The 14356-nt window shown below is 45.2% G+C and overlaps 1 protein-coding gene across 17 annotated transcripts in view; it reads right to left on the reverse strand.

The window, feature by feature from the left end:
• SGCD (sarcoglycan delta) overlaps positions 1 to 14356 on the reverse strand; it is a 681477-nt gene that overhangs the window by 120131 nt on the left and 546990 nt on the right. For all 17 annotated transcript variants that reach the window (XM_064161998.1, XM_064161986.1, XM_064161983.1 and 14 more), the window contains one exon: positions 3593 to 3694. In XM_064161998.1, coding sequence (XP_064018068.1) covers positions 3593 to 3694 — 102 coding nt within the window. The remainder of the gene's footprint in view (positions 1 to 3592; positions 3695 to 14356) is intronic.

Raw genomic sequence — 14356 nt, forward strand, 5'->3', positions numbered from 1 at the left:
ACTAAACCACATCGGCCCCATCCTTCTGCTACCATTTTGGAAAGAACTCCCAGAAAGATGCCTTTGTTGGGTTGTCATCAATTGCATGCCACAGTACAACAGTTCTTAGTTCTAATTTCAAGTGCAATGAGTTACCTTCTGAAAACAGTACAGCTAAATGCAACTATTCTGTCCAGAAGGCAATGAAGGGAGCAGTATTTGCTAGAGCTCCTTAAGGTACAAATTACAGAAATACAGAGGTCCCTGGGGATATCTGAAGGCTTTTTGTCCTCTCTACACCTTGGTCTTCCTTTCCTGTCAAATTAATCTGAAAAAGAAATCCACTTCAAAGTGGGAATCCAAAACTATCCTTAAACCAGAAGGTACAGCTGCTAGGAAAGCAAGTCTATGTGTAATTTTAGTTACCACCTTCCTGGGGCTTAAGAGATAGAGAAGAGAAGAGAAGAGAAGAGAAGAGAAGAGAAGAGAAGAGAAGAGAAGAGAAGAGAAGAGAAGAGAAGAGAAGAGAAGAGAAGAGAAGAGAAGAGAAGAGAAGAGAAGAGAAGAGAAGAGAAGAGAAGAGAAGAGAAGAGAAGAGAAGAGAAGAGAAGAGAAGAGAAGAGAAGAGAAGAGAAGAGAAGAGAAGAGAAGAGAAGAGAAGAGAAGAGAAGAGAAGAGAAGAGAAGGGAAGGCACCAGTGATAAATGCAAACTTTCAGGAATTATCACCACTGATGTTCTGGAGATATTTCATCAGGGATTGCCCAGCTCTGCCTGCAGCAGGGCATCACAGGGAGCAGCACTGCAAGACACACCAGTGGGAAAATGCAGTCCACGAAGGTCTGCAGCCACTTGCACAAAAGGAGTCGTCTGTCATTTCCATGCAGCACCAGCACCCCTTCATCCTCTACACAGATTGGCAGAGAAATGAAATTTGTTGGTTTGGTGTGTTTCTTTTAAATGAAAGTCTTCAATAAATTAGCAGTATCCACAAAGTCTTTTGAACTTTAAGTAAAACCATTATCTGTTACTGCTCACAAGTCTTAGGTCAATTAAACATATGAAAAATATTATATGTCAGCTTATTTCTGGGATGCTCTTTCCCATTATTTGTCATATTGTTTCTGTTACCCTTTTGCATATTTAAAGCTGCATGATGGACTTCTGAGAACCCAAAGAAGATTACTGTGGAATTAGTACGGATGTTCATCTGTGCTGCAGAATGCTGAGTTGGGCACTTCATTTTAGCAGAATTCATCAAGTTCAGGAACTGCTAGCATGCTTCCTCCCAAGAGAATACTGGGTCATGCTACTGTTCTTCAAAGAAATGTTGCACTGGTTATGTAATAATGGTTTAAAAATCTCCCGTAGCTATTATCCTCTGTCTGATCACACTCCCTTTGTTTGCTTACGAGAGGCCAAATTCACACACAGCACAAGAAAGCAGAAGTTGATTGACATCATTAGGATTGCCCCTATTGTCCCCACCCCAATAGTAATTTCAGCATTATTGTGAGTAATTTGAAACTCAGCCTAGGCTATTCCATTTTAACTCCACCAAGAAGTCAGAGAAACTATACACATGGTTTATGCAACCATGGTCAGGCCTTGAGTCCTGTGTCCAGTTCTGGGCCCCTCAATTCAAGAGAGATGTTGAGGTGTTGGAGTGTCCAGAGAAGGGCGACAAAGCTGGTGAGGGGCCTGGAACACGAACCATATGAAGAGAGGCTGAGGGAGCTGGGGGTGTTTAGTCTGGAGAAGAGGAGGCTCAGGGGTGACCTCATTGCTGTCTACAACTACCTGAAGGGAGGTTGTAGCCAGGTGGGGTTGGTCTCTTCTCCCAGGCAAACAGCAACAGAACAAGGGGACACAGTCTCAAGTTCTGCTGGGGAAAGTACAGGCTGGATGTTAGGAAGAAGTTGTTGGCAGAGAGAGTGATTGGCATTGGAATGGGCTGCCCAGGGAGGTGGTGGAGTCACCATCCCTGGAGGTGTTCAAGCAATGCCTGGATGAGGCACTTAGTGCCATGGTTTAGTTGACTGGCTAAGGCTGGGTGCTAGGTTGGCCTGGATGATCTTGGAGGTCTCTTCCAACCTGGTTGATTCTATGATTCTGCAGTTTCCAGGATTCATCTACTAAAGCCAGCAGAGATGCTTCAACTCACTGGGCTGTGGACCAGACCCTCTGGCTTGCAGCTAGATCCTTCTCTGGCTAACAGCAAAAGTAATCCTGGAGGAGGGGTAAAGCAAGGAACAGACACACAGGCCTTACACCTTACACAAGTATCTCTTGTTCCTTGCATTCATTAAACTGCCAGCGGTGTGGAAACCAGTTTCATAACCTCAAGGAGGGGACACCTTTTGTCCTCCTTGCTGTATTAAAATGTAGATCGATATGATAATACAAACCCAGTAAAGTCCACAGTAGCAAGAAGTGGTTCTCAAGCCTCTTAATAATCAAATATTATTTCCAGAGATCTAACTAGAGAAAAAGAAATGTAAGCAGCAATTTGCCAGTCTATTCATCAAACTGAGTGCTGCAGCTTTCCCTCACATTTTATTTTACCCAGGGTATGACATTTAAGGTTCTACAGTTCTGTTTTAATTCAGGGATGAAAACGTTTATAGATATGAACATTTTCTTATTAGCTTTTCTTCCTAAATGATTATGCTTGTTCAAATCAATTCTTAGCCATCTTAGAGAGGTTACAACCTTCAGTAACTGAACCAGACATTGTACTGGCTGTTGTGTTGATTATGCTGCGAGTCGGAATTGCTGCGAGAGCACTGAAATGCTGAGATAAAAGGATGCTAACTTTATTTAATTAGCTATCTGCCATTGTTATCAAAATGGAAGGTTAGCATCTGACTCAAATTAACACTTTGGATCAGGCAACAAGCAGACAGCATCTTCTGAGAAGGACCCTGGCAACTCTGTAAGTGTTTCAATTTCAAAGCTGCTCAGGACAAACAGGATTGCATTAGAAAGAGCAAAAGTCACTGACAGCCAGTGAAGTGCTGCTATGAAAATGCTATTTCAATCACACTTGGGCTCTTTCTCATTTTCAGTTGTTAACATCTTTGCCACTTTTGTCAGGCAGTCTCTCCTAGCAGCACTGAATTTCAGCTTCACACAACATAAAACAGGACTGAGCTCATCACAGAGGTTTATTGTGCCAGCTGACATCGGATCAGGGCCTGATCTGTGCCAAAGCATCACCTCTCTGCCCACTTGAGAAGTAACTAGTTAAACACGAGCTGGATTCCACAGCTGCCAGCCATCCCTCTACCTCACAAATACGAGGTCTTTCAGTCGAGGGTCACCAAAGATTTATCACAAAACAAGACAAAAAGACAATCTAAAACCCCAAAGGTCCTGGAAGCACTTTAACTGTGGCTTGCACAAACTAAACCTGTGAATATCAACTTTGTCACCGCTCGGAAGATATAGTACCCACATTAAGCCCTCAAAGGACATCCACTAACTCACTGCCCAAATTACATTTGTATAGAGTGGCCAAAGTAATTTATCCAATAACCACACCACCCTGCCACTTCATGATTTCTTGCTGTTAGTGCCACAGAAATGTGATTAATCCTTTGCCAACAACTTACTGGTCTTGACCGGATTTCTTTGGCGTAGAGAGGTTTCAAGAATTCTGAATCTCCTTCAAGTTTTAGACCTTTTTCTGTGATTCTCAGGTTCCCCATTCCATCCTAAAACAGACAAAAAAGAAACAACCCTATTAGTTACAGTTATTAAAGTCATCAGGCTGCCAACAGTAGCTGATTCTTTCCCCCCTCCTGGAGCACAATATGTAAAGCACTGGGAGGCACTTAGAAAATGCAGTTACTTGTGTTATCCTTTTAGCTCTGCTTCTGTGAGAGGGGAAAAAAAGTCAGAACAATCTGCAATGCCCCCCAGTAAAGCATTTACACAGATGAAAGATGCTCTTTTAAGCTAGTCATCTCAGAGAGATGCAGTGATGCTCTGTATTAACAGGCATCTATTAGCTGTAATATTCACTGCCTGCCTGTACATTAATACACCTTCTCATTCATAGCAAATCCATATAAAGACTACATGGTTAATTCTACTGAACTCCACGTAGAGAATATGTGATTAATTCCACTGAGCTGACAAAATAAGGTTAGGCTGTGTAGGAGTACTGCAATAAAAGGTGGTTCACTCCTGGTATTTGGGGAAACATGGAGATCTTTGGTGGGACTGCTCCAGGCCTATCAGCCCTTACAGGAAAACAAAAAAAGGTGTGGAAACCTGTTGATTAGTTTCTAGTCTCACAGTCTGTCCTACACTTTTGATACTGTTAGGATGCCACCCAGCTTTATGAGACTGTATATTTATGCAAATGTTTACTCTGGGAGAAGGAGGTTGTAGCCAGGTGGGGTTGGGCTCTTCTCCCAGGCCATCAGCAACAGAACAAGGGGGCACAGTCTCAAATTGTGCCAGGGGAGGTCTAGGCTGGATGTTAGGAAGAAGTTTTTCCTAGAGAGAGTGATTGGGATTGGAATGGGCTGCCCAGGGAGGTGGTGGAGTCACCATCCCTGGAGGTGTTCAGGGAAAGCCTGGATGAGGCACTTAGTTCCATGGTCTAGTTGATTGGATAGGGCTGGGTGCTAGGTTGATCTTGGAGGTCTCTTCCAATCTGCTTGATTCTATGATTCTATGCTACAACAGGAGTAGGCTCCTCAGAGAGGCTGTGGAGTCTCCTCTGGAGACTTTCAAAACCTGTCTGGATGCATTCTCGTGTGACCTGCACTGGATGCGATGGTCCTGCTCTGGCAGGGGGGTTGGACTCGATGATCTATGGAAGTGCCTTCCAACCTCTAACATCCTGTGATCTTTCCAATAGGCTGCCCCACTGTGTTGGGCTAACACCTGACCTTTTCTCTCCCAGGCTGATCAGCTCAGGACAGGAGCCCTCGCTCTGCTGCTTGCACAGCCCAAGCACACACCAGCAACCTGAATCTTTATGTACAAACGTTTGGGTCTCCTGAGACGTTTTCATGCCCTTCAAACCACCTTTGCAAAGCCCATTGGCCAGGCACTGACTGATGTAACATGCATTACTATGCTTTCCTCATTTGGATTTCACAGTTGCAGCTCTCTATCCTCACCCTCTCCCCAGCCCTCCCAGGCTCCCCAGTGCTTCCATGGCAAAACCCTTCGTGACAAACGGACAAATGGCCTGAAGTGTTGGCTGCAGCACTTCAGCACATGACTGCAAATAGTTTCTTTTCTCTAAAAATGGTTTAGTTATATGTGCGTAAAAGATATAATAAAACATCTGACAAACCATAATAGCAAAAGAAACACATGTCAAAATTTTATATGAGTTTCTGCTACAGTTTTTATGCAGTAAGACAGGTAAGTATATGGATACATTGGCACAAAGCAGAATGGGACCAAACTCTATTCCACCTCTATGCTCTGAAAGTCATAACTTCCACTAAGACAAGGGGTTTAGGCTCATTTAGGCTATAATTATTAAGAAAAGAGTGTGTGTGTGTGTGTGTGTGTGTGTAAGAAACATGGTGTGGACAAAGAATTGCACAGTTAAATGTATAAGCAAAAGCACATCAAACGCCAAGGGAGGTGGTGGAGTCACCATCCCTGGAGGTGTTGAAGAAAAGCCTGGCTGAGGCACTTAGTGCCATGGTCTAGTTGATTGGACAGGGCTGGGTGCTAGGTTGGACTGGATGACCTTGGAGGTCTCTTCCAACCTGCTTGATTCTATGATTCTATTCTAAATGCAAGATACTGTTTCTAAGATGCAGCATCATTGACAAAGTCTCCAAGGACTGAGGTAAGTTGGTTGGCTTGTTAGTTTTTTTCTGAGTGAAAGATGGTCTGAAGAATACCTTTTAGCACAAATCTGACATCACTAGGATTTGAGACTGATGCCAGCAAAAGCTATGTCTACGTATGTATAAATTAATACTGGGTAAAGACCAAGAGTCAAGTAGTCAAGAACTGCTGCAAAACCTCTCAAGCATACCCCTGAAGGAATCTGTTGCCTTTTTTTTTCCTCTTCAACTACCTGAAAGGGCATTGTAGCCAGGTGGGGGGTGGCCTCTTCTCCCAGGTAACCAGCAATAGAACAAGGGGACACAGTCTCAAGTTGTGCCAGGGTAGGTATAGGCTGGATATTAGGAAGAAGTTCTTCACAGAGAGAGTGATTTCCCATTGCAATGGGCTGCCCAGAGAGGTGGTGGAGGCATCGTCCCTGGGGGTCTTCAAGAAAAGACTGGATAGGGCACTTAGTGCCATGGTCTAGTTGATTGCATAGGGCTGGGTGATAGGTTGGACTGGATGATCTTGGAGGTCTCTTCCAACCTGGTTGATTCTATGATTCTATGTTATATGATCCACTGTTCCTGCCAGCTCTGATTGAAAATTTAAGCACTACAGCACAAAATATATACATATATATATACCTCAGGATCTCCAAGATATGTCAGGATACAATAATCATAAAACCTCAAATCATAAATGGAGTAAATAAGAGAAGGACACTGCAATGAGGGACACACACATCAGCACTTCCAGGCAACAGGATTCATGTTATGGTGAAAGACATGTTGAAACAAAGGCCATGAAGGCCATAGGATGGCAGGAGCAGTAATGTGGAGGAATCACTGATCTATACATATGGAAATGCCATACTGACTGGCATCTTGTTACACAGTTTAGGGACCCAGTGAAAGGCTTGTCTTTTTTTCAGGTGCTGCTAGACATGTCCTTAAACACCAAGCTCCAAATCAGAAGACCCACCTCAGCACCTAACTCACAGATGTTCCAAGGATTTAACAGGAAAGGGATGTATACTCTGACAGAAGCCCTAAGAATCACAGAGTCACAGAATTAACCAGGTTGGAGAGACCTCTAGGATCATTGAGTCCAATCTATCAACTAACCCTTCTAATTAACTAAACCATGGCACTAAGTGCCTCATCCAGTCTTCTTTTAAACACCTCCAGGGATGGTGACTCCACCACCTCCCTTGGCAGCCCATTCCAATGCCAATCACTCTTTCTGTGAAGAATTTCTTCTCAATGTCCAGCCTGAACCTGCTCTGGAGCAGTTTGACACTCTGTCCCCTTGTTCTGTCACTGGGTGCCTGGGAGAAGAGACCAACCCCCACCTGGCTACAACCTCCTTTCAGGTAGTTGTAGAGTGCAATAAGGTCTCCCCTGAGCTTTCTCTTCTCCAGGCTGAACAACCCCAGCTCCCTCATGTGCTCCTCACAGGGAAGATCAGGGGAAGACCAGAAGAATCCAGGAAAACCACATGTGTTTGGATGTAAGTCTTACAAGTTTTTAATCCAGCTGCAAAAAAAATAAAACACCTCTGTCAACTTCCTTCCTGCACTGAGCATGCACCTCCAGCACCACAAGTGGAATCCCTGTCACTACAAGTGAATGGGTACCCTGAACTGTTGCCAAAAGGTATGAATTTGGAGGAATAAAAAGCAAAGACACAGCACAGCTTGGCAGCGACACCAGTCACTTGCCAGAAGCCATCCTGCTCCGGGAGGCATTATCACTCCCAGGGTGTACCCCGCTGAGTAAAGATGGTTCTTGCCATGGCATGGTGTCTTACTAACAAAAAGCAGGCTTAGGCATGCTGGGTGATAAAATGACCACTGTCATCTCATCTTGAAACGAAAGCTGTAAGCAAACTTTCGGGAGTGACACGTGCTGAAAATGCTACTGCTTGTTGAAGGGAGGGGAATGAGAGATGGGTCACAAAGTGCCACTTGCTACATTTCTTGTCCCAGGCGTAAATTATTGTCTTATGAATTCTGGATTGGTAGTGGGGCAGAATGGGTTCGTTTATCTCAAGCAGAAGGATGAAGGAAAATGAGTGAAATATGATTATGCACCGAAGAGCCCAGATTAAATTTTGATAGTGGTATGCTTGGCGATTTGAGCGAGCAGGAATTATTGCAGCTTGCTGCAGATCCTCACACCTTCTGTGCTGCTAAAAAACCTCTACTGGTTTTTTCTCCAAATAGGTATTTCAGTAAGGTTACAAGCCCTAAGGGCTTTTACACTGCAGGGTCTTCTCTGGTTCCATTAAGGAAAGCTGCAGGTCATACAAGCCACATACAGTTGCAAGAATGACTACCTCTGAGGATACTCAATCCTGATCACTTCCAGGGCTCACTGCTGAGCTGAAGTGGGTCGATAGTTTACCAGCAATATGGACTGATGGATAAAGGGACCTGCCAAGTCACCACTGAAGCTGTGGCAAACTAGTTCACAACTATATTCTGTCCAGAGTAGTGATACAGATCCAGCATTTTATTCTGCTTCTCTCTTGGGTGTTCCTCTTCCTTCCTCTCCTTCACCCTCTAAGTGCCCCTGGATTTTTATATATGAAAATCACACAAACAGATCTCACATTTAGCTTACAGCTGGCAAGTCCTATGCATCCCAAAAGAGATATCCTGCCCACGAGACAGTATACGACAACCAGATGTGTTCTCTTACAAAACCACTGGGATGGAGAAAAAGAGGCACTTTCCTGTGTTTCTCCTCTCAAACTTTGATCCTTCCCAACCTCAGATCCCTGCTCACTTTTCTCTTCTCCTGCTACTGCCACAACTAATGAAAGCTGCACCCACCAGACTTCCCCAGTGTCTGGGACCTGGATGCACTGCTTAGCACTGACTCTTGCCACGATTAACTCTCTGCTGCTCGTGTTTCTCACAACTAAAGATGACAGCTTTTGTAACAAGCCTCAGGGTCAGCAGGTGATAAAACAAGCAAAGTTTGTCACGTGAGTTTAAAGTGAATGAGTATTCTGGCCTCCTGCAGTACAATCATTACCTTCCATTAGGAAAAAAAAATACAGAGCTTGGAGAATTTATAGAGAGAGACCAAAATACAGAGACATTAGTGGTGAACTGTTGAACGAAAGACTGCTTCACATGTTGTGTTGGAAAAAGCATCTTCATCCTCGCTAAACTGTATTGTTTAATAACAAATACATGTCATGTCCTGATACACAGGACATGTTCCTATGGAATTCCACAGACTGTGACCTATGAATGCAGCAGAAGGCTACCCAGAGTATCACACAGTATCACAGTATCACACAGTATCACCAAGGTTGGAAGAGACCTCACAGATCATCAAGTCCAACCCTTTACCACAGAGCTCAAGGCTAGACCATGGCACCAAGTGCCACGTCCAACCTTGCCTTGAACTGCCCCAGGGATGGCGACTCCACCACCTCCCCGGGCAGCCCATTCCAGTGTCCAATGACTCTCTCAGGGAAGAACTTTCTCCTCACCTCCAGCCTAAATCTCCCCTGGCATAGCTTGAGGCTGTGTCCTCTCGTTCTGGCACTGGCCACCTGAGAGAAGAGAGCAACCTCCTCCTGGCCACAACCTCCCCTCAGGTAGTTGCAGACAGCAATGAGGTCACCCCTGAGCCTCCTCTTCTCCAGGCTAACCAATCCCAGCTCCCTCAGCCTCTCCTCCTAGGGCTGTGCTCAAGGCCTCTCCCCAGCCTCGTCGCCCTTCTCTGGACACGCTCAAGCATCTCAGTGTCCCTACTAAACTGGGGGGCCCAGAACTGAACACAGCACTCAAGGTGTGGTCTAACCAGTGTAGAGTACGGGGGCAGAATGACCTCCCTGCTCCTGCTGGCCACACCATTCCTGATGCAGGCCAGGATGCCACTGGCTCTCTTGGCCACCTGGGCACACTGCTGGCTCATGTTCAGGTGGGTATCAATCAGCACCCCCAGATCCCTCTCTGTCTGGCTGCTCTCCAGCCGCTCCGACCCCAGCCTGTATCTCTGCATGGGGTTGTTGTGGCCAAAGTGCAGCACCCTGCACTTGGAGCTACTGAACGCCATCCCCTTGGACTCTGCCCATCTGTCCAGGTGGTCAAGGTCCCGCTGCAGAGCCCTTCTGCCCTCCAACTCAGTCACATCTGCCCCCAGCTTGGTGTCATCTGCAAACTTGCTGATGACTGACTCCATGCCCTCATCCAGATCATCTATGAAGATATTAAAGAGGATGGGGCCCAGCACAGATCCCTGAGGGACACCACTAGTGACTGGCCGCCAGCTGGATGTGGCACCATTCACCACCACTCTCTGGCTCTGGCCCTCCAGCCAGTTCCTAACCCAGCATAGACAGAGACCACAAGGTTTTATTAAACATTGTGTGTGTGATGGTGTATATCCTTATCTGCCACTCCATTGCTTGTGAATAAGGGAAAAAAAAACCAGCAATACTGATTATCTGAGGCACTGACATCTGACAATTGCTGTTTCTTCCCTTTTTATTAGTAAACTCCTCAGCAGACAGTGAATGATTTTATTGTGTAAAGCACAAGCCAGCTCTGTGGGAGCTTCCAGGAGGCAAGTCCCAAACCAGAGGCACAGATTCTCTTTTTATGTAATTCTTTGTACAATTTAAATGCTATTGTTAACTGCACTGTGTTGAAAGGGGACAGTTACGGTAAAACTCTGAATAACACAAATGTCATTTTGGTGATGCTGAAGGACAAAGAATTCGTTGGGTTTTTTCTGTTAGTAGCTTGAGAAGCAACTCAGCTTTACAACCAGTTACAAATGATGGTGGTGAAGCCCAACGGTGCTGCTATCACCAAGGCTCCTCTTTGCTTTTTGGTTAGCAGTGTGGCTAAACATGTGGGTAAAGCTTAAATGGTTTTTGTTTTCCTTCTCTACTATTGTGGATTTCTCTTTTGTTGTAATGTGTGGCTGATAGCAGGGAGGTCCAGGTAACAGGATAAGAACGCACAGCCATCCTAACACAAAAGCGCTGTGGTAAATACATGGAAGTGGCATTAACTGCACCAACCTGGACTGCTTATACATAGAAACAGGAGTCATTTTCATGCCATCCATGGACAGCTTTATTAGATCAGGCTGGGCTCATGCCACAGCTTAATCCAGTCAAGAAGCAAGGTGGTGATAACACATATTCACTGTGGCCCTTCATGCCAGGATGCTTTGTTCTTTACAAATAATAAATTCAGCCTCACACTCCTCTAAACTTCCTCTGTTCTCCTGGCATTTCTGACCAAAGAGGCAAATCTGCTGTTTACTGAGGTCTTTCTAAGGATTTTAGGAACACCAGTGATAGGGAACGCAGAGTACTCCAGCTGTTTGCTGGCCACCACTGGCACCAGTGGGTGTTTGCTCATCTTTTTTTCCTCTACCTCCACTCCTTTTCACTTCTTCTCGAGAAAAACTGCTGGCAAGGTTTGTCTGTGCATGGCAGGTAAGCATTTACTTTTTTTTGCTAGGAATAAATTGAAGTTATGTTTGGCAATGTCCTGTGGGAGAGAATTATCTTTGGAGACTGCTCATGTCAGATGGCTGAAACACCTGATTATCGTTGCCTGTATTATTGATTGCTGTGCTCTGCATCGCTTCCAGGTATGTGCAAGTTATTACACAGCTCAATAGATCCAAAGTTAGGGAAAAAAAAGAAAAAAGCAAGTGCAACTGACCTGTTTTTTGTGGGGTTTTTTTTTCTTTTCATCCTTGACTGGGAAGATTTTTGAGCTGTTTTGCCCCTGACTTGACATTAAAATGTTTTCAGATTCCACAGATTTAAGGAAGGTCTGTACAGATACACCTTGTTGCTGGTTTCTCACAGCCTCTAACACCTACTTGCTCTAACAGGATCTGTTTTTCCTTCTTCTCCTAATTTTCTTCAATTAATTGGTCATCTTGATAAAGAACATAGTATCCAGCTGTGGGTGAGCAGCAATATCATCCTATGGAAGCCAGGAGAGCCTAAACTCCTACCTGCAGCACCAGTCCTATAAAGTTAAAGCTGGTTGCACAGCACAGTCTGGAGCAACAAATATACTGTAAGCAATGAGACAATGTGGGACAACTCCTTCCTCTGACACATGACCTTATTTTGAGACCTTATACATGCACTCAGGTTTGTGCAGACAACACAGCCACCACATAAATCATGTTCTTGCAGGCACAGATACATGCTTATGCTTTGAATTCCACTATGAGATCTCATGTCCACAACTGGCATTCACCTCCCTCCCCTTCTGCTTGCTTATTGACCTCAGACGTCGCTGTCAGATGTCCTACTGGTACTAAATGTTTTCATTTAAAGGTGACACTTGCAGCACAAGATAGCTGTGCTAAGACATAGGTGGGTGAAGGAGGGTGACCCTGAGCACCTTGCATTGCTATGAAGCAATACACATGCCCCCATCCAGGGAAGCAGTGAGACACAGATGAAGTGCAGCTAAAATCTCTGCAGCTTAATTGCTGCATTAAACCAAGGCTATAAATGGCAAGACTAACAAGCAGCTCTCGCTGCTCCCTCCCGAAGGCTCCCTGCAGAAGCTGGTGAGAGCCTGTGAGAAGCCACCTCTCTACAACCTCTGGCACTGCAGTCATCAGTTACAGGGGGACACGGGAGTGAACGAACAGAGACCAGCCATGGGAGTCACCCAGTGGAGAACAACCCCTAGAATCTACTGTCAAAGCTGTACAAGCTGAGATGCAGAAAATCTCAACTTCTCTCCCATCAGACTCACATGCCATGATGATGTTAGAGATGTCGTCCATGTACATCTTCCCACAGTGCCTTTCCTCCTGTTTCTTCCATGCTGACCAAGCGCTCACCAAAGCCACTGCCATTTATCAAGAAGATTGCTTGAAGAGCCCTATCAAGCTGTCACTGAACTCAAATGCAACTCAGGCATTGGCTTTAGTGGAAGTTAAGAAGAAAAGCCTCAAGCAGCAGGAAGCACAGGATCAAAGGTGATTTCCAATTGCTGTTTCAAATCAGCTACAACTGACCAAAGCAACTTGAAAGAATTCCAAACTAGCGCTGGAATAACTTCCAAACAAATCATTCAGCCAGAGCTGGAAGAAAGCTCAGTTCTGGATTTACTGCATATTGTTGGAACTATTTAGGCAAGAAGTATTTCTTCCCAAAGCAAACTGCTGGTGAGTTTACTCAAAGTATGATCATGTGTGACACAACAAACCCAGTATCGCTATAAAATAAGCACCCAATTTGAGAGTGCCTTTTTGCAGGGGAAAAGATTAGCAGACCTTCTGGGGAAAGGATGATGAATCCCAACATTGCTACTACAATACAACCATCATCTGCAGAATTTCTCTCTAGGGCAATAGTTTCCATTTCCACTGGTGCAGCAAGGAAGAGATCAAAATTTGCCTTTCAGTGCCTCCCAATTCCCCGTTATGCAGCACCTTGGCACCGAGCATTGTAAAATGAGACATGTTCCTGCTTTTTTTGCTCCAACACAAATAGTAAGGTTTCACATCTCATCAGCAACATATATTCCAAATGTGTCCCTTGAATTCTCCACCTTTCTTAGTCTGGCTCATTACCATATTTATCACAGTATCACAGTATCACCAAGGTTGGAAGAGACCTCACAGATCATCAAGTCCAACCCTTTACCACAGAGCTCAAGGCCAGACCATGGCACCAAGTCCACCACGTCCAACCTTGCCTTGAACAGCCCCAGGGACGGCGACTCCACCACCTCCCCGGGCAGCCCATTCCAGTGTCCAATGACTCTCTCAGGGAAGAACTTTCTCCTCACCTCCAGCCTAAATCTCCCCTGGCATAGCTTGAGGCTGTGTCCTCTTGTTCTGGTGCTGGCCACCTGAGAGAAGAGAGCAACCTCCTCCTGGCTACAATCTCCCCTCAGGTAGTTGTAGACAGCAATAAGGTCACCCCTGATCCTCCTCTTCTCCAGGCTAAACAATCCCAGCTCCCTCAGCCTCTCCTCGTAGGGCTGTGCTCAAGGCCTCTCATCAGCCTCGTTGCCCTTCTCTGGACATGCTCAAGCATCTCAATGTCCCTCCTAAACTGCTAACCACAAGAGAAAAGTCCTATGCTTCAGAAATTTGTGTGTGCTCAGAAGTTGGGGGGGGGGGGGGGGGGGGGGGAGGGGGAAAGGAAGAAGTACTCTTAGAATGCAGGATTTTAATAATAAAACTAGGACATAAATCCACTGTACAGTCTGAAGGGTTTCAGAAAGGGGTTCCATAAATGATGGTCTGAGACTCCTGAATTATGATAGCCTGCCAATCACCAAATGAAGGAAGGAATAAACAACTCTTATTGCTTTTTTAAACTACCAAGGTCTTGGACGTGACATCCCCTGTGGCATCACTCCACATCCGAGTTACACTAGGGCTGAACTGAACTCACTTATCTTTATATTGCTGGAAGAATCTTTCAGGGAGAAGGAGATCTTTTTCCCCCCCTCCTTTCTCTATCTCAGTGGATTCCTTCTGTAAGTTCTGTACTTACACTTTGAAGTAAGATTTCTCTGACTAATCCAGTATTTAGCA

The sequence above is a fragment of the Pogoniulus pusillus genome, chromosome 22 (genome assembly GCF_015220805.1).
Source record: "Pogoniulus pusillus isolate bPogPus1 chromosome 22, bPogPus1.pri, whole genome shotgun sequence".
Classification (NCBI taxonomy): domain Eukaryota; kingdom Metazoa; phylum Chordata; class Aves; order Piciformes; family Lybiidae; genus Pogoniulus; species Pogoniulus pusillus.